The sequence below is a fragment of the Kwoniella dejecticola genome, chromosome 3 (assembly GCF_000512565.2).
Source record: "Kwoniella dejecticola CBS 10117 chromosome 3, complete sequence".
Taxonomy (NCBI): Eukaryota; Fungi; Basidiomycota; class Tremellomycetes; order Tremellales; family Cryptococcaceae; genus Kwoniella; species Kwoniella dejecticola.
In genome coordinates, this window is record NC_089303.1 from 1,340,877 (window position 1) to 1,365,768 (window position 24,892).

At 48.4% G+C, this 24,892-nt stretch overlaps 7 protein-coding genes across 7 annotated transcripts; 4 read left to right on the plus strand and 3 right to left on the minus strand.

Annotated features, from left to right (window-relative positions):
* Positions 1-967: 967 nt before the first annotated feature.
* On the plus strand, positions 968-2,415 carry I303_102879 (uncharacterized protein; the record flags this gene model as incomplete). The annotated part of the gene is made up of 5 exons (XM_018406225.1): positions 968-1,051; positions 1,727-1,788; positions 1,861-2,002; positions 2,061-2,265; positions 2,333-2,415. The coding sequence occupies 5 exons, from the start codon at positions 968-970 to the stop codon at positions 2,413-2,415; spliced, it is 576 nt and encodes a 191-aa protein (XP_018264719.1).
* Positions 2,416-3,196: 781 nt separating this feature from the next.
* Positions 3,197-6,822, plus strand: I303_102880 (uncharacterized protein; the record flags this gene model as incomplete). Its single annotated transcript, XM_065968644.1, has 13 exons — positions 3,197-3,977; positions 4,092-4,380; positions 4,459-4,611; positions 4,684-4,796; positions 4,857-4,984; positions 5,036-5,225; positions 5,299-5,512; positions 5,571-5,637; positions 5,724-5,822; positions 5,887-5,966; positions 6,050-6,230; positions 6,359-6,446; positions 6,548-6,822. 13 exons carry the CDS (start codon positions 3,197-3,199, stop codon positions 6,820-6,822), a joined length of 2,658 nt encoding a protein of 885 aa, XP_065824716.1.
* A 454-nt stretch (positions 6,823-7,276) lies between these two features.
* Positions 7,277-9,633, minus strand: I303_102881 (sorting nexin-4; the record flags this gene model as incomplete). The annotated part of the gene is made up of 9 exons (XM_018406227.1): positions 7,277-7,315; positions 7,408-7,581; positions 7,690-7,989; positions 8,091-8,221; positions 8,281-8,491; positions 8,568-8,655; positions 8,936-8,990; positions 9,072-9,207; positions 9,286-9,633. 9 exons carry the CDS (start codon positions 9,631-9,633, stop codon positions 7,277-7,279), a joined length of 1,482 nt encoding a protein of 493 aa, XP_018264721.1.
* Positions 9,634-10,668: 1,035 nt separating this feature from the next.
* Positions 10,669-13,723, plus strand: I303_102882 (uncharacterized protein; the record flags this gene model as incomplete). The annotated part of the gene is made up of 11 exons (XM_065968645.1): positions 10,669-11,246; positions 11,333-11,707; positions 11,764-11,861; positions 11,917-12,194; positions 12,255-12,410; positions 12,472-12,597; positions 12,657-12,946; positions 13,001-13,085; positions 13,151-13,283; positions 13,359-13,500; positions 13,582-13,723. 11 exons carry the CDS (start codon positions 10,669-10,671, stop codon positions 13,721-13,723), a joined length of 2,403 nt encoding a protein of 800 aa, XP_065824717.1.
* A 2,736-nt stretch (positions 13,724-16,459) lies between these two features.
* On the plus strand, positions 16,460-17,416 carry I303_102883 (uncharacterized protein; the record flags this gene model as incomplete). The annotated part of the gene is made up of 2 exons (XM_018406229.1): positions 16,460-16,589; positions 16,656-17,416. The coding sequence occupies 2 exons, from the start codon at positions 16,460-16,462 to the stop codon at positions 17,414-17,416; spliced, it is 891 nt and encodes a 296-aa protein (XP_018264723.1).
* Positions 17,417-21,029: 3,613 nt separating this feature from the next.
* On the minus strand, positions 21,030-22,975 carry I303_102885 (uncharacterized protein; the record flags this gene model as incomplete). The annotated part of the gene is made up of 9 exons (XM_018406231.1): positions 21,030-21,206; positions 21,433-21,540; positions 21,658-21,780; positions 21,894-22,022; positions 22,138-22,497; positions 22,547-22,582; positions 22,676-22,698; positions 22,785-22,812; positions 22,886-22,975. 9 exons carry the CDS (start codon positions 22,973-22,975, stop codon positions 21,030-21,032), a joined length of 1,074 nt encoding a protein of 357 aa, XP_018264725.1.
* Positions 22,976-23,333: 358 nt separating this feature from the next.
* Positions 23,334-24,792, minus strand: I303_102886 (uncharacterized protein; the record flags this gene model as incomplete). Its single annotated transcript, XM_018406232.1, has 6 exons — positions 23,334-23,497; positions 23,569-23,726; positions 23,823-23,940; positions 24,037-24,173; positions 24,270-24,528; positions 24,594-24,792. The coding sequence occupies 6 exons, from the start codon at positions 24,790-24,792 to the stop codon at positions 23,334-23,336; spliced, it is 1,035 nt and encodes a 344-aa protein (XP_018264726.1).
* Between the last annotated feature and the right edge of the window lie 100 nt (positions 24,793-24,892).

The following is a 24,892-nucleotide window of genomic DNA, read 5'->3' on the forward strand; positions in this document are numbered from 1 at the left end:
TCACTGCTTGTCCACCTGCCCCTTTTCCCACTGTGGGACAGGTGCCACATGACACGATTGCCAGCGATATCGATGCATATGGCTCTGATGTCAGTAGAAACCATCGGTCTACCTTCCGCGGGTATCATTGACTGGTCTCGTGAAAAGAATGAAGAGCAATCATCGAAAATCGACGGAGGAATGGGCCACCGTACTACAGAGTGGCAAGATCAAATGACCAAAACACAGATACCCAATAATCGTGCTGAATGAACCGATCACCGGAAGAGGGGAATGCATGACGAAGTATCCTGTTTGCTCGTCGTGTGCTGATCGAGAATTTCCTGAGCTTCAAGAGATGCTGTATTTCGGTTTTGATAAGGTTACCAACGGTAGAGAAAACAGGTCCATCAGCTCTCGGGGTTACGAATCTGCTCGCGGCGTTTTAGATCCGGAGGAAGATGATCGTGATCACGTGACTTTTTCTTGATCTCCCTTTTTCATCCTCTTCTTCCCATACATGCATGCAGTTGACGCATATCATTGTGTAGCTATGGGTGATATGCATCCATATCAGCTTTGACGAGGGAGAAACGAGCAGTTTTGGACGAGATACGCACGATGGGAGGAAAAGGGGTTGTTTGTGTCGGTTGACGAAATGCAGAAAATGAGGTTTGAGAATTCGCGCGTCAAGTTGAATTCGTCACATATACCTACACCCCCCCTTCTTCTTGAAAACAACTCTTTCTCCCCCACATACTTTCATTTCACGACTCATCCATAAACATATCCAATTCTTCAAGGTTAGTCGACCATATCCACCTTTCATTCATAGATGATCACCATCTAACGCACGAGAAAGACGTATAAGCTAACGAATCTGTTCTATCAATCAATCCCACTGTTTTCAACGTCGATACCATTGTCATCCATCCGACCGAACAGCTCTTTGCCACTAAACCAATCCACAACAAAGAAATCATTCACAATGGCTCCTACCACTGCTGCTCCCAAGAAAGCCGCCGCCCCTAAGAAGGCCGCTACCCACCCTACCTTCTTGGCCATGATCCAAGTGAGTTAACCTTCCTCGTCGCCATCAAAACCTCCGTTCTCGCTCCAACCCTCGTCTATCTGTCGATTGCCTGGCGGGCTTTCGGGGCAAGCTGGAACCTCGAGACTCCTCACACTCCTCGATGCCATACTTGGTGGAGTCTATGCGAAGTCTGAGGACGGTAGCATACGATTCAGCGATTGCAGGGTGATACGAGTTGGCGGTTCGACCCATCAGAACCGGATGACAGGAAGGGGATGAATGTTCCTCGACTCTCCCACCGCTGCTCGCTTCCCCCTAATCCATCCGCTTGACTACTCGTCTTACCCGTCCATCTCGCTATCCTGCTCTCCTGTGCGAGATCTTGCAGGCCTCCGACGTCTTGATCTGGCGCAATGAATGACTGTTGGAGCAAGCCTCCTTCATTCTTCCCATGCGCGCGTGACTCAACCATTCGTCACCCTTTTCTTCCATCCATCATACCGCCCTTCAATCGTCATCTATCGCCTCAGCAATCTACACACTGCCGCCTTCGTCCCTTATGCATACTCCGTGGGAATCTTGAGTCTCCATGCATGTTCATGCTCGCTGGACAAACCTCATCGTCAAATTGCCTCTTTCGGAAACTTTTCGCACCCTTTCCAGCTGGTATCCTTGGTCTGCACAGAACGCTAATTAACTGTCTGTCTTCTATAGGAGGCCGTCAAAGCTCACCCCGATGATGCTAGAAAAGGTGTTTCTCGACCTGCTATCAAGAAGTAAGTCTCGCGTCCACCAATTATTCCTTTGTTGGTGCATGCCAGCATGATGCTAATACAGAGTCCGTACAGGTACCTTGCCGATACCTACAAGATCGACATGAGCTCAGCCTCAAACACCAACAACTTGTCCAACGCCATCAAGAAGGGTGAGGAGAAGAAGGAACTCATCCTTCCTAACGGTATCTCCGGTCGAGTCAAGCTTGCCCCCAAGGTAAGCTTTTCCATCTTCGACTTTTACCATATTTCATTTGGCTGATTCCTCTGTCTAGGCCAAGGCTGCCGGTAAGGAGAACGTTGCTCCTAAGAAGAAGGCCGCTGCTCCCAAGAAGGCTGCTGCCACCACCAAGAAGCCAGCTGCTCCCAACAAGACCGCTACCGGTGCTGCCAAACCCGCCGCCGCCAAGAAGACCACCACCGCTGCCGCTAAGAAGCCCGCTGCCAAGAAGACCACTGCCCCTAAGAAGGCTCCTGCTGGTCAGCCATACCCATGCCTCTCACTGCTATCATGCTCTAGACTGACGTATCGCTTTCATCTCATTAGCTAAAGCCGCTGCCGGTGCTAAAGCCGCCCCGAAGAAGGCTGCCGCTCCCAAGAAGAAGGCTGCTCCCGCCAAGAAGGCTTAAGGTATTCCTAGCTTGAACGGAGAGTAAGGAGATGATCTTGTACCGACTTTGATTTCCTTCTCGTTCTTTGTACTTCGGTCTCAGCTTGATCTAGCTTTGAATCTCTTATACCTCTTTTCGTAATTTCTCTGTCTCAACAGCTCCTTTTTGTGGATTTATCTACTTTCGTTTTCGATCTTTTATCTTTTATACGCCTGTCTTCCAGGTCTCCTTCATGCATCTGCAGATGACCTGTGTTAAGCATATCTTGTCTAGAGTTAGTCCACCATGAGACAGATGGGATGAAAAGCTCAACCAAGTAATTGTTGCGACCCTATGATGAGGCATACAGGTTGCACGGATGTAACCGGTTAACCCAAATAAGGTAGTCGAATCAACCCGCACTCGCGTATCAATAACAAAAATCGGATGGATTCTTCCTTTCCTTGATGTTGGGATGCCCGAAAATCTCTCTCAGCTCTTGTCCACCTGCCTAGTCACAGCGGGCCTCTGACGGACTGTCCAGGAATCAAGTCATCCAGCAATATCAATTCAGTCTCACTAATGCTCGGCCGCAAAGGGTCCCTGAACTTGCTTCAGCAAATCACAAAGTCAACGATTCCAGTCATCCAGTCATCCATCTACCCTTCTTCCTTTGTGGCATCTTTGACGACGGTGTCCCACTTTGCGTGGGTTCCTTGAAATAGACTCAGATTATGTACGTCGCTTCGCAGTGTTATCGAAACTTAGCTTGCGTGCTGATCTGTTCTTTTCCTCTCTACTTTTATAGTTGACAAGCAAGATGTCGGATTCAGGCTATATGGAAGTTGACACTTCACCCACTTCACGTCAAGCCGATGGCGACGCCTCACTCATCGAGAACATCTCTTCTAGCTTGGAAGATCACCAAGCTCAGTCATCAGGGGTGCAAATGCCCAAAGATGCTGACGTGTCCATGGATGTCGATCCTCCGGCTGCTCCCGACGGTCCCGAAGGAGCTTCCGAAGAAATAGGCATCATTGTAGAAAAGACAACTACGACAACCATCGAGACAAGTACCATCCTACCGAGAGAAAGCCATCTGCAGTCTAATCCACAGCAAACATCATCAGAGCTCCTTCAAACCATCTCACCGGCAGCTCTAAGCAATGGAAACCACCCACCTCAAAGCGCCTCCAATGAAGCTGAATCGTCCACTCCTATCAATAATCACGACAACCACTATCCCGCGACCGTAGATCCATTGGCGATATTCGCTAGCCGCCCACCGGCCTTTCAACCGACTCCTGCGCAAACGGACACAAGAACAGTTGAAAGGCCCAGGATATACAGGACGGGATATGTCTACGATCCCATGATGATGCTGCATTGTCAAGAAGGGTACATACCGACTGCCGAACATGTAGTTGATAATGGTGCGGGACATCCTGAAGAGCCTATGAGGATCAAGCGGATCTTCGCGAGGTTGGCAGAACAGGGTCTGATAAAGAGGATGTTGAAATTGGAGTTCGGTCAGGTGGTCATGGAACAGGTCATGTTGGTTCACGGAGAGGATTTATGGAACAAAGTGCAAGGTACAGAGAGTAAGTCGACAAACACTGCATGATTTCATTTCACAGCCGTGATACAACATACAGAATCGAATGGAATGGTTCCAAGCTCCGAAGGCTGAGCTGATGTCACGCGATGTGATCTAGATCTGTCGGATGAGTATATCCAGGAATCGAAACAATATTACGAACAGCTTTCCCTCTATGTCTGCCGAGAAACAGCACATTGCGCAAGGCTGTCGTGCGGAGGAGTGATCCAAGCGTGTGTATCGGTCTGCAAGGAAGAAGTGCGGAACGCATTTGCCATAGTCCGTCCGCCGGGGCATCATGCTGAGCCAGACGAACATATGGGTTTCTGTTTCTTCAATAACGTCGCGGTTGCCGCGAGGGAAGTGCAAAGGAAGGGACTTGCGAAAAAGGTGTTAATTTTGGATTGGTGAGTGGTCTGGATTGAGACCCCTTTCCGGCATTGAATTTGCCATTTGAGCGCATGGAACTGACCTCAGGGCGATAGGGATGTGCATCACGGAAATGGAACGCAAAGAGCCTTCTGGGATGATCCGGACGTACTTTACATATCATTACACCGACACGACGGAGGAAGGTTCTACCCTACGAGTGACTTTGGAGCATTAGACATGGTGGGCTCGGGCGCTGGAGAGGGAAAGTGAGTACTCTCTACCAATTTGGATGAAATAAGGGAGGAAGATGCCTAAAGATGCCGTGTCTCTCGCCGCAGATCTGTCAACATACCGTGGCCAGGTCCTGGATTCGGCGATGCGGATTATATATATGCTTTCCAGCGTATAGTCATGCCTATAGCATACGAGTTTGCGCCTGATTTAGTTATCAGTGAGTCGTGCTTACATCCTGTCCGAACAAATTTCTGATCTCTCCTTGTTCCCTTGGCAGTCTCCGCTGGATTCGACGCGGCCGATGGAGATAGGTTGGGAGAATGTCACGTTACACCGGCAGCTTATGGTCATATGACGCACATGCTGAGTGCACTGGCAGGCGGCAAATTGGTGGTAGCCCTTGAAGTGAGTTCTTCTTGCGTGACGGAATAAATGGAGCTGACTTGAATGGATTAGGGAGGCTACAATCTGAAAGCAATCTCCGACTCAGCATTAGCTGTGGCGCAAGTCCTCCTTGGAGAGACACCCGCGGAGCTGGAAGCTCATCAAGCGTCAGAAGTGGCGACGGAGGTGATATACCAGTGCGCCAAAGTGCAGTCGAAATACTGGAAGAGCATTGATGTCAAAGCTTGTGAACCCCCGGAGAGTAAGTGAAATAGTGCCTCTACCTGAATCCCTCAATGAACGCTCGATGATGCTGATCGGATGATCTATGCCAGTCACAGCTTTCGAAGATGGTTCATCTGCTGTGACCAGTATACCCGACTTGCTCAAATTACATCGCTCATGGCACATGTATGAGAAGCACCAGCTATTCCAGATCCCATTAGCTAATTCCGAGCTAGAAAATACATTTGGAGGCCAAGTGCTTTGTAGCGAGGGCGTATATGATGCTGGGCCGAAAGGAGTCTTAGTGGTGTTCGTACATGACTTGTGAGTTCCTGTGCAAGGGTTCATGTCGAGTTGACCTGGCTGATCGTGAGAACGGCAGCGGCAATTTGAGGGTAGAAACAGATGGAGTGGCTAGTACAAATGTCCACCTAGCCAATAGCTACCTGGTGTGTGATACAACCTTGTCTTATCGTTATTGTTGAAGCAAATGGATGTATGATGAGCGCCACGCTGAGACTGAATGATGCTCCAGATAAATACGAGCGACGAAATAGTCAACTGGGTGAAAAGGGAAGGATACAACCTCATAGATATCAATGTATTGAAGCAGTTGCCTACGCATTTCGCTTCGGTGAGTCAGCTTCGCCCGGGGCGTCGTATATCGGTACATGGAGAGCTAAGATCGTTTGAATCAGGAGGGGCCCAGGATGGTATCGAAAAATGGTCCGGCGTTGGAAGCCCGATTGATACGTTATATATGGGATAATTACATTGAGTACGCCTTGCTCTTTTCTGATGATCTCGTGGTACCAGGAGCAGACAGGCTGAGGAGTCACTCGAATTCTCATATTGATATAGACTGTCGGAGGCAGACAACGTCGTGCTGATAGGCCACGGAACGGGATGTCAGACGATCATGGATCTGGTGAACCATAGAGAAGTCGAGAAGAAGGTCAAAGCTGTCGTTCAAGTAGCGGGATTACATTCGTTGGTCAGGCCTGATCCGAATAACGATACAAGGCGCGCATGGTTCAGGAAGGTGTGTATCATCAAATTTTACACTTGTGTTAATCGTCTCAAAACATCCAGGTATCGGCATGTCGGTGTTTTGGTGGATATCCGCACGGATCCGTGCTGATTGTGGTTGTTTGATTGTACTGTGAATAGTCAAATAGGATATATGTCCCCTCCTCCCATCCTATCTTGGAGGAAGAACGAATACAGAAGAGATTAGGCGGACAGATCTTCACTTCCGGTAGGTGACGCCCAACTTCAGCTTACTCTCCACTATCAGCAGGACCACATCCAGTGGGGTTTGCTTGGGCTGACATAACGGCGGATCGATGTGTAATGCAGAAAAAGCGAAAGTGGTCGATTTGCTCAATGACGTCTTACCTCAAATCAAAGATTTCATAGCTTCCAAATTGCCCTTGCGCGAGGCCGTACTGGTGGACACGACAGCATCGGTCTCGTCGAACATAGATGTAGATGTAGATGGAGTTGGGAAGACGAATGGACATACATATGTCAATGGGAATGGGAATGACGCTGGGGATGTGAATGGGAGTGGGAATAGCAATCAGACAGAAGCAGAGAAGTCGAACGGGAGTGTGGATCCTATAGTAGTCTGAAGATCTTCTCGATCCTACTCTTCTCGAGGAGAGTATTGATACATTAGCTGCTGATCCATCGCGATCAGGCCAAACATTGAACGGCTGGATCGGCAGATACCTAGAATCGATTTATCGGTATTCGTTATGTTGTTGTATATGCTCATGCATGATCATGCCAGTCGCGCGCTTCCTGTCATGCCAAAATAATATGAACAGACACTGCTGCGTATGATCACTGTCCATGAGATTGTGGTAGGGTCCGGTGGACAGGTGACAGACATGATTTTCATGTGTGGGACTAGTTTACAGTACAACAAGACAAAATCAATTTGCACAATGATAAATTGACCATAGATATCAATATTCTGTGATCACACCGAGTCAAGTCAAAGAACATTGAGCCATATTCCAGTCAGATCAGATGCACCAGTCAGGTGAAACGTGCCCCTGTAAGGCGCTAGTTATTCTGATCTCACACATCGACCCGAATTCTCTGCAGCAGGGGAATAATCTACCCAACATCTCATTTTCATTAGCAAGGAAGCTACAAGAAACGAGCAGACACCTTGTTGGTTCATGACCGATGGATTGACAACGACTCACTCGATCCCAATCGTCCATCGCACGCTGAAGCATCTCCACTTGACCATCCGCATACGTCTGCAAGATCTCTTTCATCTCTTCTTTCTTGGACAGTTCGAAGACCGTATGTTCTTTCAAGACTTCGTCAGAGAATGCCGTGGAGGTTTCGTGGGCTGTAGTCACTGCTTCTTGGAGCTAGAACCAAGGAAGTCGGAACAATATCAGCTTGATCCCCTTCAAGACTACTTTTCCCTGCAATTACAGGTACAGAAACAGAGACAGATGCGTGTCCATCACACTCACCTCCGTGATCTTTCCATCCATCTTACGGATCCTTTCCCGCCTCGTATGTATATCATCGGTCCCTCTGAGCTTGTCAACTTGGTCCCGCAAATACGTGCCCAGTCCGACGGGCGCAGCTGAATGTCCAGAATTCAACGCTGCCAATCGATCCCTCTCGGAGACTATGGCAGATAAGTACGCTGAAAGCTCTTCGAAATCCAGTTGTTTCTGATCGCGGAGTTTAATGACGTTTCGGTGAGATGCTGTGTAGGCTGATAACGAGTGAGATTGGATTAGGAATGGTTCGACCGTGGATTGGTTCTGCAAAGTAGTATCAGCCAATATTCGCGCTTCCCAGCTCGGCTTTGGAAGAGTGATTATGGAGGTATGCGGAACGGTTGTACTGATTGATGGATACTCACCATATGCTTCAACAGGGCAGAGAAATCCAACATCTTCTCAGCGAACCTGTTCAACGGCTCGGTGATGCCTGATTCGAGATAACCCAAGCCTTGATAAGCAGCCGCCATATCTTGATAATCAGTTGACAGATCTGCATCACTCGTCAGATATCAGCATGACACCCTTCTGATGGGGGTTGGAATGACTGACCATCAATTCTGCCTTTGCCTCGTCCTACTAATCGCTCGACAGAGGTCAAACCCTCTTCAAAGCGCTCTAGCTCCTCTGCCATTTCCACAAACCTGCCGTCGGGTTTACGCACTTTCGAGAAGGCGTTGATGAATGTGTCGGACAGCGAATCCATGAGCGACGAATGGGATTCAGGTGGAGGATGAGATATGTGATGATGTTTCGCCACAGTCTATCATAGCGGGGTCATGCGAATCAGCTTTGAGAAAGACCTCTGAACGTCTTCAGATGGTATACTGGTGACTTACCCATTCTGTGCTCTGTAAGAAATCGTTGACTAGCTGGCTGCGTTGTAACGTCGGATGTCTTGCTATCCTATCTGCGAAGCGTTGCAGGCTAATTGAAATTGGCATGTTTTTCAGCTAACGCCGACAGCGCGGCAAATGCTAGAACCGAACGTGAAAGAGACAAGGCAGTCGCACGATGTCGGGGTCTCAATGGGGAGAGAGGAATGCTAAGGGGAAAGGAGAAGCAGAGAGGAACGAGAAGAAAGCATAGGCGAGATCCAGGACATGGAGGCTCGCGAAGCGGTTGCCAGAAGCAGCCACGGCCGAGCTGGACTCCAGAGATGGAAGGAGAACAGGCGCAGTCGAAAGATAGGGATTGAGTTACTTACTCAAGACGCCTTCTCTCGATGAATTCCGGTCCGAATCTATCACCCTTGATATACTCTGCGTGAAGTCCGAATATTCAGTTCATTTTCCTACTGCTCACAAACGCGGCAATGATCGGACGGTCACACAAAAACTTACCCAAACGATGTTTATCCGGGATTGGTGGGACCACGCAAGCTGGGAAGCTCCTCACCAGGTGATCTCGCAGGAAGACGAAATCCTGAAATCGTCGTCGAGTCACGATAACAGTGTGCGGAAATGTAGGTAGGTTGGTCTGAGCGTCATTGGGCAGCGTCAGCCCGAAGGTTGTAAAGTTAAGTACTCAGACGAAGGTGCATACAAAAACACTCACCTGCGTCTTTACAGCATATGAGACATACATATCCTTACTACCTTCGTGCTCTTTGAGGGGTTCTCGAACCTCTATACTCATCCATCGCCCGTTCCATTCAGCTGCGTCGGCCTCTACCGATTGTTGTCCCTCCCGCCTAGCTCCGAGTCCAGCTGCAGAGGGTGTGGCTGTTGATGTGGACGCAGATGCGTTTACTTCGTCGTGCGTCGCTGAGGTCGATGAGATTGTCTCAAAGCCTTCGCCAACGTCTTCGTCAAAAGGTGAATGCGGGGAAATAGCGGTTCGAGGCGGAGCATCGTCCCATGCTATCGAGTGAAATCCGTCCTCGTCTATTGGATTTGAAGACATTGTGATTCACTTGTCGCTCGCCTGCACTCAGCTGAGGAACTTTCTCAACAGATGGTCGGTGTTAACCTTTGTCGACTGAAAGACGTATGATGCGTGGTGGTCCGCAATGACACACTGCTACGGCCCAAGTCTGAACCGGTGCTCGGTGTCAGCGGTAAGCGTGAGGGTGAGTGTAAGCGGGGTTAACAAATAAAGGATTAAATGATAACGAGAACGTGAGAGAGTTGATCAAAGCGTCATCTCACGCGCCATGGTAGTAGATTACTCATTCTGGCGTACTGTACAGTGAGACCTGTCATGGAAGTAAAGTTACCGAGACCTTCATCCGCTCACATTTAACAAGGAACAAGTTCAAGGTCAGCGAATACACTCGTGCTGCATAGGTCTTGCTAGGACCATCTGCTCATGCTAAGCGTCACCTCATTTTCAACGATAAATCAACTCTCATACAACAAGTATAGTACCTTTATTCCGACAGATCCAAACAGATCACCTATTCCATCTTATCACACGATAATAAGGGGGCAACCGTAGAAGCCCTCATCGGATAATCAGTCAACCTGTCACCTCCCTATCCAACCGACCACATACTCGCCGACCAATCAACCGACACCGGAGCGACGACGATTGCCTCAAGCTCAGCTCTAGGGGAGGAAGATAGTTCGGGTGTCGTGAAGCAAGGTACAAACATAGTTGCCACCGACCAATCTCCCATAGCCATAGCCAATAACAATAATCACAACACCGAAGAATACGACAAGGGTAGTGCAAAGGGTAATTCAGCACGGACACCTGACCATACGCCCGTCGGAATAAGTACAAGTACGAGTGAAACTGTACCCTTGTCCTTGAATGTGAGTGTCGCACTTTCACTCACACTTCCACTCTTACTCTTACTCTCACTTGTGCCTTTCTACCTCTCTTTGCGTTCGTAATATCGTCATCTCTTCACAGCTCATGCACATGCACGCCATACCCATCGTCATCGACCCTTCCTCGACTCTGTACTCCTTTGCTGACTGTTGACCTCCTCTCATGCAGCGAGGTGCTGTCCGACCACGATCTCCCTCAGCCGAGGGCGATAACCACGATTCTACTTTGGACTCCAGGCCCAAACAACGAGTCAAAGCATCATCTCTCTCTGCTTCCAGCTCACCGGGGAAACTCATACATAACAGCAATATGGGCCATCCTCTTCATGCGAACGGCTCAAGTCCTACCAATGGTATCTCTCACGAGAATGAAGCTGGACCGTCCTCATCAAATGGTCACGCTTCGTCGTCGTCAACCTCCACCCCACCTATCGGTCCGGGATCCTTACCACCCCATGTGCTTGGCGCCATCCAATCAGTCAGCATACCTGGCAATCTGATGTACGAAGATGACCGAGACTGGGCAGAGCACGATCATGCATCTCGCGGCGATGATGATAAGAACAATACGGATGATGAGATGGATGATGATCACCGGTCTCCTGAGCATGACCGCGAGTCTCGTCCGATAGGCAAGCGACCGGCTGGAAGACCTGGAGTAGGAGGTGGCAAACGAATGCCCATCGAAAGAGAAGAGGCTGTAAGATTGATGTTGCAAGGCTTGAGGGATATAGGGTATCAGTGAGTCGACTGATTCCATCGATCTGTGCTGGCCCAAACTGCATCATAGGCTTCGTTAGCTAATTTGTCTTCTGTGGCCTTTGCAGTCAAGCAGCAGACGTACTAGAAGTCGAGTCAGGGTATCAACTATCAGAAAGTCATGCAACAGACTTCCAATTAGCAATATTAGGTGGACGGTGGTCAGAAGCAATAGCCTTATTACCTGAATTAGGTATTCCGCCCAGCCCCGCGACCAACAATGAACCGGGATCACCAAGCAGTAGTATCGCTTCCGGGAAAACCAAAATCACATCGTTGGGTAATGTATCAGGGAGTCTTTCAGATCAAGCGAATTTCCTGATCGCTCAGCAGAAGTATCTTGAGTATCTGGAGATCGGGCAACAGAAGAAAGCTTTAGGTGTGCTACGGGGTGAGTTGGCGAGAGTTGCGAAAGATCAGGATGTTCTGCATACTCTATCTGGGTAAGTCTCGTCGTGTCGATTTGATTGTATAGACCGAGCTGATGAGCAGCGTAAAGTTTCATGATGTGTCTTGATAAGGAGGACTTGTATCAACGGGCAACGTGGGATGGATCGCAAGGTACTTCGCGAAGGCAACTGCTAGAACACCTACAAGGTGAGTCGAGTCGCTTGAGACCCGACTCCAGATGAGATGCTGACAAAGGTGACAGCTTTCATATCTCCACAAGTCATGGTGCCCTCCCGACGACTGGCCACTCTCTTTGATCAGGCCAGACGTCATCAACAATTATCGTGCCTATACCACGAAGAACCGGAATCGATATCGTTATATACAGATCACAAATGCGAAAGCGGACAATTCCCTTCAGTCACCACGCACATCCTCGCGGATCATACAGACGAAGTCTGGAGGATTGAATGGAGTCCCGATGGCATGTTCTTGGCTAGTGCGGGAAAAGATAAAACCGTCGTCATTTGGCAATTGACGGTGAGTAACCTATATGGAGGTCGCGATACCCACGAGCTCATCACTTTGGCTTTTGTGCAGACTACGCCGAAAGAGGGGGAAGGGACACAGTACAGCGTGAAAGCTTTCCAACATCTCAAGGAACAGACTGATCCTGTCGATTCCATGGCTTGGTCACCTGATGGGAAGACTTTGGTCATCGCGGCAGACAAGAATGTGTATGTCTGGGATGTCAAGGTGAGCTGATGATAGAGGGATTAGGTTGGAGTCACACAGCTGATGTAATCAATTTATGCAGTCTGGGGAGTTAAGACCCCGACCATCCCCCAGCTCGCAGCATGGTGATACGATCAGTGCTATTCAATGGTTGCCTGATGGCTCGGAATTTGTGGTAGCTTCGATGGATTGCAAGGTAGTCTTCTACGTAAGTGTTTCTAAGTCACTCATTGACTGTCCATGTTCTTACTCGGCATCTCCTCTCAGGCACCTACCGGCAACCTCCTACGTCAATGGTCGACGTTCCCATTGCAGCTCAATGACTTCGTCGTGACCCCAGATGGAAAACGCATAGTCGCCATCACTACCCCTCTCAAGCGAGTATCGCATAACGATAAACTCAAACAGTCCATGTCGGCGCGGCCGTCCGACGAGACCGAGACCATAGGCCCTATCACATCGATAGGACCAAATGGCGGACCAATGATGCCTTTCCAGTACGCTACAATGGAGCATTCCATCGCAGTGATCAGGATAGCGGATCATGAAATCATTGAGTACGTCGCTACAAGGATTCGCCGGGTTATCCCATGCTAATTTCTGATTACCAGTTGGTCCCAAGACCTGAGATGCGAGACAACCAGTATCAAGATCTCCAGCGATGGTAGGAAAGTCATCGTCAGTTGTACGCCCGATGTGAGTGAGAGCTTCCAGTTGTGACAGCATGATGAGCGTTACTGATAAACGGGTTCTGAGAACAGGAAATACAAGTCTGGTCGATAGATCCTGGACTGAGATATCTCCGTAAACATTCCGGACATGTTCAAGGGCATTTCCTGATACGGAGCTGTTTCGGCGCCCCGAAAGATCGTTTCGTCCTATCTGGGAGTGAAGGTGCGTGTATATGATACATTCTATACCGTCAGACCCGAATAGTCAAGCTCATCTAGGTGATGGATTTGTTCGCAGACGGACATGTGTACGTGTGGCAAGGCTCTTCGCCTAATCCGATCGAAGTGCTTTCAGGCCATACCAGCGTCGTCAATTCAGTAGCTTGGAATCCTGTGGCTGCAAGAAGGATATTCGCCAGTTGTAGCGATGATTCCACGATGTGAGTGTAGTGTACAGTAACGCCTTTCCATCATCATTTTTCATTCGGATCTATGGCTGAAGTAAGAGCTGTATGATGTAGTCGAATATGGCAACCACCCTTGAATTTGGATGATCCGACTGTATCCATGGTTGTTGAAGCAGAAGCAGAATCAGGAGTTCTGGAGGGGAATGGCAACCATGGTGAGGTTGAAGCAGATGAAGATGAGGGTATGATACTGTAGTTCTCAGGGGCAGTGGATGGGGAAGCCACTTTATAGTCGGTAGGGTAGTAGTCATATTCACTCGTCACCTTAAATTGCATTGTTCTTGTGCGTGCGTACAGTCAGTCCAGTACTGCATTCTGCGTCCAAACGAGACCGAGATCATACCACACTAGAGCCGCGGTATCAGAATGTCCCGACTGGCGAACGGTATCTGAGCATGCCTTGTTTCCGGATGAACTAAATCGAACCGCTGCAAATACGAAATAGACCTTGTGTACTTCCAGGCCAAACCCTTTTTCATCTAATGTTCTTCCCCGCTGTTATTGCGTAAATGGGAGTTACTGGAACTGAGGTCTGGTTGACAAAATGCCAAGAATCGTTGAAAAAGGGGTCATTCGTCTCTTCCCACTTTATCCTATTATTCCGGCGTGTCCAGAATTGTGAGATGTTCTGAGTTGTCAAAGAGGGTTGACCCCACTTGACTTGTGGTCTGTATAATATGAAGTGGGCACGACTAAGAAAGGTGCGGTCAATCCATGTTCGGCTGGGAAATAGAGCGTATATACTTCTAGGACAGTACAGTGCGACAGGCATCTCTCATTGCTCGAGGGCACAGTAGTAAGTACTCAGTATCGACAAATTACCCTCCATACATGTTTACAGCTTAACTCCGTCGCACCGTCGCACCGTCGGCGGCTAACGAGGTATCCGCTATCCGGCCGATGAGGCAAAGTCAGGTAAATAAAGTAAGATCGCATCGAGCTGAACATCATAATTAGTTTGGAATCATGATCGGTTCCTCCTCACCCTCTTTCCTGAAGCCTTAGTCCAGTCCTCCCCCGGTCCTGAGGCCTCGGTTACTTTTGCAGCGTGGAGTTCGGAGAGCTTGGAATCGTGGGAACTGCAGATCGGTGTTTGATCGACATCAGGCATCAGTCAGGCAGGCAGGCAGTCAACAGTGGAGTGCTATAGCTAGCACTAGCACGTTTCCATACTTGTGGAGCAAAAGCAGACTAATGGTCTAATCGATGGTGGTGTCTAATCTTCTAGACCCCAGAGCCTATCCTGAATGTCTCACTTGAGATATCCAGATATCCGAAATCGGTCAAGCTTTGATATCGATTACATACGTCCGAAGATGATCATTACATACATACCGCCGGTTTCGTCGATGGATATAGATAGATAATAGGGGTTCCGATAAATTAGGTGATTTGAGTGATAGACCCCCTTAACCTGACAGAAAGAAGGCTTTGAAGGCTTGACAGCGCAGTAACAAGGAAGGATAAAAATAGGGTATGAGGTATCGGATCAATTCATTTTATTGTTATTTGTTAGATATCGAGGTGATCGGTTCTAAGACGGTCCAGACTTTAGCGATTAGATAATAAATCAAATAAAAATAATCAATTCGGTGATTCGGTTTTTTGGGGTTACAAGTATACAGGTATAAACGAAAACGAAAACGTGGTATGATGAAGATCAGGTTCCAGGGTCCACTGCAAAAACCCAATTACTCCGCAGGTTTATCCTTTCTGCAAACAAGCAACAGATAAACTGCGGCGCGACTTGGAAGGCTTGCTTCCGGCTTCTGGTAGACAGACGCCTTACGCCTTACGCGTCACAACCAATGTCAACTGTGATTTCGATAAAAGGGGTGTTTCGGTTTTACCAGTGAAATAAGGCCCAAAGCTTAGTAGTCGGTGCAGAGAGTGCTTAATTGTTCTCTCAATTCAATACAATATGACTGTATCATCTCTGTGCGGAGTTGCATTGTATGAATAGGAGGCTCAAGCGAATCGGTCGAGTCTGGACTAAGGATAGAAGCAAATGATGGATACCAGTAGATTTCTATAATCGTTTTGAATAAAAAGTCAACAGAACAGCGTTTGTACGAGAAATTCGAAACATCACCAAATAGTCTGTTGATACCCCTGAACCCTGATAAAATAGATGCATCCAGGCGCAGGCGCGGTTTTCTGATTTTGGTTGTTGCAGCTGTTGTTGTTACTCCGCAGTGTTTCACGCGTCAGCACAGAGGAATCCTTGTTGGTTGATTGATTTTTAGGGTGTAAGCAGTTCACTACCATGCTACGCTGTACGGGTGGATAGATATATCAACCCCCTTCTTTCGACTTCCTCTTGACTCTTCTTCTTTCTCTCTTCTACAACACAACACCTCAAAAATCTTCCTCTTTACGTTTACCTAAACCTTTGGTCCTCTAACGCCACCACCACCACCCTCACCGTCTACCGACACCCAACTCGATTCGAATCGACCGAACACACACGCTCTTTCAGCGCCAAGTACACTACATCACCCACCGACAAAACCGACGAACCTTTCGGCCTTTAACAGAACGGATACAAGCGATCACGATCAAGATCAAAATCTGGACCATCACTTCTGCGAAGTCGATCCAGTAAACGACCCCTTTTCAACGACCTCGAAAAAAAGTAAACCCGAAAAAGGTGAACATTACCACGACCTTCCTTCGAGGAAAAAGATATATAACTACAGCTAACACAACACGAGGTGAGTGGTACTCTTCTTCCTTTTTTCTCAAACACACCACGCACCACACATCAAGCAATCAAAAAAATCTATCACTCTTGCAGAGTATAGACGTAGACATAGACATAGATCTTATAGATACTAGATACTAGACAAATAAAAAGAGCCGAGCTCACACCAACTCAATCACTTTAGTCTAAACACTTAGTCAATCACTACCAACGACAACAACAACAAAAATGCACTCATTCACCACCGTCGCTACTTTCGCCCTTGTTGCTTCCGCTTCAATCGTTTCTGCTGCTCCTATCGCTTGCAGAGGTAAGCCCGACACCTACGTTGATGGTTATCTCGAAGACTACGATGTTTGTGAGTACTATCCCTCTTCTCATCACTACTGTCTTCACATCGAGCTGACGAGAAATCCTTTGATAGACCACGCCAGATACATCGCCTTAGACTGTTCATCTCAACACAATAGCACCTTCTTCGACGACTGCTGTCACCCTTTGCTCGCCAACGAGACCTTGGCCGACAACAGACTCGCTTACTGCACTCCCAACAGCACCACCCTCTCTGAGGTCTCTTCCACCTTAGCCGAGTACTCTGCCACCGCCACCGTCTCCGCCACCTCTACCGCTTCTGCCGACGTTGACGCTGCTTCCGAGTACTCCGCCGCCGAGGCCACCGCCACCTCTGCCTCCGCTTCCGCCGAAGCTTCTGCCACTCTCGGTGCCGTTGCCGACTACGCCGGCCACCACTCCAAGGCTGCTTCTTCCTCTTCTTCTTCCTCCGAAGCCGCCTGGACCCCTACCGAGACTTCGTCTGCTGCCGCCGAGACCTCTTCCGCCGCTTCTTCCGGTGGATCATCCGGCGACGTCATGACCGGTGGTTACGCTACTTACTTCTACCAAGGTGGAAACGCCGGTGCCTGTGGTACCGTCCACTCCGACTCTGACAAGGTTATCGCCATTGACACCAACGGATGGTGGCAAGATACCTCTTCCGCTTCCCCATACTGCGGTAAATACATCACCTTGACCAACACCAACAACGGTAAATCCGTCACTGCCATGGTCGCCGACGCCTGTCCTTCGTGTGTCTCCGACAACTCCCTCGATCTCTCCGTTGGAGCTTTCACCGCTATAGCATCTGAATCAGATGGTCAAGTGCCTATCACCTGGGTGTGGGCTTAATCGAACAGGCTTCGACGAACCCCCAGAATCTCGAAAAACAAGCTCTTGAAACCTAGATGGTGGATAGATGTGTATCTTAGAAGAAAAACTTAGGTAAAACTCGTGTCTTTCCTTCAATATCTTTTGGTCCTTTTAGTGTATCTCCTTTTTATAAATAACGAAACCAATCATACCATAAAAATACGAAAAACCAACCCTATATACCTTTTACTCGGACTGTTCTAAACATCTGTATCTTGTGTAGAAGACCGGAAGTCGTTGATCGATTTTGGGGCTTTTTTGTATATAGATGGTCCGGTCTTATGCTGTGCATTGATCGGATCAGGATAGTTGGGGATCAGGATATCTTTATGAATGGAGCTAGTCTCCGAATATAACGAAATGACTGGTACATGTCCAAAATTACTCGCAAGATGTGAGATGAAGACAGAAAGGGAGTGAGGCGAAGAAGCAAAAGTTTGTGGCGATTCGTCATTCGCGTAAGAGTGATGGGAACTCACCCATCAGATCCGTAGGCTACGCACCCGATCGGGGCATAAAGGGCAATGTGATGGGGATTCACCCATCAGATTCGTAGGCAATGCGATCTAGCATAGCCTACAGAGCTTTTGCACGATGACGTTGTCCTTACGTTCTTACACGAAGAAAGGAGGAGTACTCCTTGCTGGGTGTTTCATTGTACACTTGGGCTTCTGGAATATCGCATGTCGTGCTGAGTCGGACTGTTCGTATGTACCATGTACAGCCAATACCACCTCTGACTCTGGGAGGCTTGGGTAGTCACACCCACATGACTCGTCCCAAGACATCGGTATCGGTACATAGGAATACATTGGATAATTTAGCTCTGAAGTTCAAGCTTCGCGTTCTGCATTCCGTCGGAATCGGTTTGAATTAATGTTGTTTTCGATCCGCGTTGAATCCAGTCAACGCAGAGTAATTTATATTTCTTCATCAACACTTTGTCATAATACGCCAGATCATAGCTATAAGCCAGACTACCTCGTCCCTCTCATTGATCTGATGAGCCCGTCAGTCCTACCAGTGATTCGAGCTGGTCACTCATCTGCCTAGACACATGTTCCGGACTGCCCTTCGTCGTTCGACACCTGAATCAAGAATCACAGTCACTCACTTATACCCTGTACAATCCCCCACATCACTCACCCGTACGGCCCAAATTTCCACCAACAATCCGCTCCGACTTCGACTTCGAACGCTCCCCGGTCCCAGTCCCAAGCCCGGCCCTCGTCGTATCCTAGTCCTACCGAATAAGAAACCTGCGAATCTAAGCAAGCGACTTTGGCGGACTGTCAATAATCTAAGGATCACTTTTATCGGTAGACCTGCGGTCATAGTATCGCAGGAAGGCGACAGAGGGATGTAAGTGATCTCGGGAATCCATTGCGTTCTCACGGCCACAAGAAGTCAGAGATTGGAAAGAACCCAGGCAGCATCCAATCGATGATAGCTGATCTGCAAAAGGAGTACATAGGCCGAAAGCAGCGTTCTATGCTGTTGCGGATGGGCGAAAAACGGGAGTGTACAATACGTGGTCGGAAGCTGAAGAACAGGTCAAGGGATATCCTGGGTGAGTCAGACATGTATTCACTTTTCCCATCGTGCATGTGCCTGCCAGCATCTACGGCTTTGTCTTTGGCGATTCATCTGCTTTCTTGCTTCCCCTTACGACAATCTAGCTGATGATCATTCTTCAGGGCCAAGTTCAAGAAATTCCCGACCGAAGCTCAAGCTAAGGAATACGTCTCATCACCCAACTCAAAAGCATCTTTGTCATGTCATAGTATACCTGCTCAGCCGTACGCGAGAACATCAGCTACAGGTACGGCTTCGTCCTCCTTCATTGGAGGAGCAAGTGCAACCCAGTCGCATCTACAGCCACAGGGAGGATTCCCGACACATTTTAGAGCAGAGTCCCCGACGTCGACATCGCCGGCTTCGGCATTACCCCCAGAGCTGCAAGAGATAGCGTCAAGAGGATATAGTTTTACGAAAGACCATTATTTGATTGTGCATACCGATGGATCGGCTCTGGGGAATGGACAGGTGGGCAGTAGAGCTGGAGCTGGGGTATTTTGGGGTGGTCAGGGACAGGCTTCTTCCAAGTGAGTCGCATGTACCCCATCCCATCCCATCCCATCCCATCCATCCCATTCCATTCCACCTAAATCTGCTCACTTATTGGCCGCCATGTTGACATGATGAATGGGGCTTTGGCAGGAACCACAGTGAGAGGGTACCTGGGAAACCACAAACCAACAACAGGGGCGAGCTACTGGTAAGCGTCAATATCTACTTTATTGAAAAGGACAGCGGAGCTAAGGATGTTGTGCGCGCGAATGGTAGGCCGTGATTAGGGCTTTAGAACAATGTCCATACCCCGAGATTCCCTTGGAAGTCCGATGCGATTCACAATACACCATATCATGTGAGCTGTCCGGACTCCATCTCCGTGTGGACCCGCTGGGGTCTCGGTCTCGGTCTCGAAGCTGACTCTGTGATGCGATACAATGCGATGTTCAAACAGGCATGACAACTTGGCTGCCCAAATGGCTACGGACGAATTTCCGCACGTCTTCAAAGCCGTACACCAACCCAAACAACCGTACAAACGGCAACAGAAGTACAGCAGAAGCGAAATCAAAGGAAGTTATGAATCTCGACATGATCAAGCATCTCCTCGTGCTTCTCCAACGGCGGGGCCCAAAGGGGAAAGTCAAATTCAAATATGTTCCTGCGCATAGTGGAATTGAGGGCAACGAGCGTGCTGATGTGAGTTGAGTCATGCTCAGATTCTACCTTCATTCCGTCTCCCATTCTCTCTTGATACGATGCAAGGCAAAAGAGAGTGTTTGGGCAAGACAAGAAAAGAAAAATAGCTAAAGAGCGGCAGAAGAAAGCCGAGCTGATCAGTGATATGACTCATAGCAATTAGCCAAGATGGGAAGTCTCATGCCTGAAGTCACAGATAATGTCAAATGGCTCGATCCGGATGAAGAGGCCGTAAGCGCACAGTCGAGTAAGGGTAAGGAGGGAATGATGGAGATTGAAGTAGAGGTAAGTAGCCGTTCTTCGACTCCTTCTATATATGCTGACCGCTTAATGACGGTGCGCTGACCCGTGAATACTTTGTGAGATTGTAGATGGATGAAAATTGGTTGATGAGTCCTGAAGAGTCGGAAATCTTCGAACGAGACCTGGAGGAAGAGTAGCAATAAGACACACACCGCTTTTCGTTCTTTTCATGCGTGTCTCAAACTCGATATCATCTGTATCTGTGCTACTAAGTCATCTAGCTTGCGTGTTCAAAATCCAAACCGATACCATGGCTTCGTCAATATACCTTGCATTTACGATACCTGTATACAATGATTCTGTGATGCATGCATTGAAGTCTCCCTTTCATTCTGATTTGAGTCTTGCCATGTACTGCTACTCCCCAAAAGGGCAGACTCCATCCCTGCGGTCCGCCTCTCTAGGCATCCCTAAATACGTCTTGTTTACTTGAACAACAACATCTCCGTCCTTCGACAACCAATCCAGCGTTCCGCCTTTCCCTCTTCCCGTCTTTCCCTGATTTTGCACTCCTGCCCTACCCTCGCCTAGCCAATTCCTCAGGAGACAAGACGATCTCCTTCCCTCCCACGGTGCCTGTCCTACCTGATACACCGAATGTCAAGGCGTACCCAGGTGGCAGCTCTGTTCCTGGCGGAGGAAGTTCCAATAAGGGCCATGAGATCGCACTTGGTTTCTGAAGGACTATATCGACCTGTTGCGTTATGATGGTATAGCGAGCAGATAAGAAAAGCAAAGTCAAGTCAGATTTAGATACGATAATAGCCCTCTGTCACGCATCTCCAGTCTTGGTCTTGCTCAGCGCACACAAAGGAGGAGGAAAGAAAGAAAGAAAGAAAGAAAGAAAGAAAGAAAGAAAGAAAGAAAGAAAGAAAGAAAGAAAGAAAGAAAGAAAGAAAGAAAGAAAGAAAGGTGCTTACCTTCGTACCTAATATTCTGAATGTACTATTCTCAGGATTGATTGGACCGTATAACGATATCGTCTTCGTAACTCTTTTGTTTGCCGGTAAGAATAGGTCTAAATGGAGCTGTGATTCGAAGCGCAGTTGTCAGCCGTGGTATGCGGCAAATGAATTGAACTCGATTGGGCGAGATGTCCTTGAAGAATAAACAACAAGGTGAACTATGATGGGGTCTGGACTCACCTGCTGTTGCTCGAACTTCACTATCGACTTCTCTTTATCTGCGCCTTTGGCAAACGCCGATACATGTACTTGTAAGGGGGTTTGATAGTGATCCAATCTACAATCTATCTTTTCTTCCTTCTTCTGCAATGATAACATAACCTTTGATCAGCACCTGGGCTTAACCCGCGGAGTGCCCTTGGTATGTCTTGAATCTTTTGATTTGGAAATTTGAGAGGGTAAGAACTTAGACTCACTTCATCTTTCTTCGATCCCACAAATAAGTGTTTGCCTTCTTTACAACCTTCAATCTTCAAGAACTCGTCAAACTCCAATACTCGTCGTTTGCAGCACAGATATCCCTTTGAGCCTTCGTGGAAGATAGCCTGTATCCGATACGTTGGGCAGATTAGCGATCAGCTCCTGGAGATGTGATTAAGTGGTATAGATAATCTAGCTGTCCTGAGAAGTGTCATTGTGGATGGAAGATGGTTCACTTACGCCCTGCGGATGATATCTGCATTTCCCCTCTCCTCGGCTCTGCTCTTCGTCTACGTACTTATGTATACATCCCGTCCTCTTACACCCTGTCCCCTCAGTCACTGATACGGAGGGATCATCCTGTTCTTCCTCCTCAATCTTCGTCGCTGGAGCAGGAGCAGATGCGGTTGGAGCTACCGCTTGAGCCGGCGCATTAGATGAAGAGGAAGAAGAGGAAGGGTCGGTGGACAATTTCGAGAATCCGTATGTCTCTACCCCGTCTGCTGAGATTTCTGTTGGTCCTGAAGATGACTCGGCGGGCTTGGGAGCTTCTTTAGCGGGTTCAGAGGGTTTTGAAGAGTGTTTGCCTTTTGTACATGTCTGATAACACGCATCAGTCAGGGTCTTTTGGGGGGATGCAAGAACTTACGGGCAATGCCATGAATTGGTCAAACTCCAATACGGGCTGCGAGTACATTTAGTCAGTTCAGAATGGGGTCTACGCATCATAAGGTGCGCTGCATGGTGACTGTCTTGCTGAGTGTTGACATCAACTCACCTTGTTCACTTCATTGCAACAAGCTAAAGTACCGCATCACAACCATTTTTAATCAGCTCAAACTTCGCGATCAACGGGTCTTTGTGAGCAGTATGCTTGTATGGCTTACACCATGATTTCAGACCTTCATGGAAGACCTATCCGTTCGATTATCGCCGCTCAGCGTTACCAACTCCCGCAAATTGACTTGTAACGCTTAGCTAGACTCACCGGTCCACCGGGATGATAACTACAGCTCCCTTCCTCGTTGTTCGCCTCCTCGAACTCCTTCTGACATCCCTTATTGGCGCATCTGGGCATTGTTGTGCGAGAATCTTTGTGATCAGATCTGCTTTTTGTGATATGTAGTTTACGCTTGTATTGTATGGCTGTATGATGATTTACAGCGTTCATACACGGACTTCAAGCTCGGACAGATGTTCGCGTAAGGAAATCTCTAGAAATATCTCACGTGGTCCGGCCATTATCGGGATCTGACCGCTGGTGATGAACAATTGCAGCCAAGGTGTCATCGCACTGCATGATCTAAACGACCATTCAGCACTGCGTATAGAGATGGACAAATTCTCAAGCAGACTTTATATGTAGGGCATCGATCGAGAAGCCAAGGAAAAATGACTCCAAATACGCGTTTCAGCAAGTGAAACACTGAAGATCCCTAACTTATGTTGGCCTTGTCTATGCCTTGTATCAAAGTCTCCACATCATCTCGCTCCTCTTCGCTATCGTCCGCTTCTACCAATTCAGGAGCTTCCTCGTCGTCCCATTCGTTTCCTACATGATTCGGGTTCGCGCGCAGCAGATCTTCACCTTCATTTGCATCTAAATGATTGATGAAGCATGCACACATCAGTCATGCAGGTTTAGTTCAGGATAGGAGAGGATCGACTTACGCTTCTCCGCTTGGCGCTGTTCCCTCTCGTCATTCATCTCTTGCTGTATGAGCTCAGCCATCGCTTGGACCTCTTCCGAAGTGTGACATGTCCGGTATCGTTCGATCAGATGTCCGTTGAGTTTGTAGAACGAATGACCCCATGCGAATTTGCTCAACCTGGCAAAAACATTATCGTCGAATTAGTCATAGCCATGGCAGATGGGTTATAGCCCGATAGCTACGTATGTCATCCGAAGAGGTACAGATACTCACAGTATCTCCGCCCAGTCGTCGTGTCCCGTTATATAGAATCCAGCTGCCAGAGCTTCGACACAGTTGAGTCGCCATGGTTTACCATAATTCACAGGATTACTCGCGATCAAGAAAGGCACTGCGCATATTCCGTCAATCCGGTTCTTTGACATCCTGTACATTGATTTGGGTTGCAACCGGGTAGACAAGCGGCGTCATAGGAGGAAAGACTCACGCAGTCGCTCATAAGGCGATTTGATCTTGTTGAATGGGACTTCGTCCAATCGCGCCCAAGAACACTCGACAACCGCTAATCCGCTCATCTGTACTATATCGTCATCCGAAGGCGATATAGGTTTTTTGCCTTTCGGTCTGAAGGTGAACAACGGATTGTACATCAGCGAAGCTTCCTGCTCTATCCGACTCCTTTCCTTATAGGAAGACTGGCGCATGAATGGGACGACTCACGTCAAGACTATCCCTCTGAACCGCTGCCCAACCCGCATAGCATTGATCAAGCCATGGCGTGCTAATTTCTTACCCGAACATCGCTTCGGATCACAATGATCGAAATCCCACATGGCAACAGGTACATCGATATTCAGTATTATGGTTTCTTCTTCTTCCTCCTCCTCGTCTTCCTCATCATCGTCGTTAGCGTTCGCGTCGCCGTCATCGTCCGATGCTTCTGAACCAGAAGCAGAGCTAGAACCGCTCGACGATGCTTCTATAGCAAAGAGTCAGCTTTACTTGGACCTAACAACCATTGTTGCGGTGTCCAAGCTGACTGACCCGAATCTATAGCTTCCCCAGCCATCACTCTCCTGAATATCTCCTCGTCATCCACTGCTTCCGCCTGCTGTCGACTCGCGATAGCTTTCTGCCGTCCACTACCTCCACCTCTAGCCGCAAAGGCACTTCCACCTCCTCGGCCTCGTCCTCGACCCCTAGCTGGGGCGCGTTGATTTCGCTCCTTCGATGGCTTTCCCATTTTCGCTTCGAATTAGGTCTTAAGAGCTATCGTATGCCGTTCTGATGCCTGTGCGATTTATGGGATACACCATCTCTCTGGAAAAGAGCAACCACCAGAG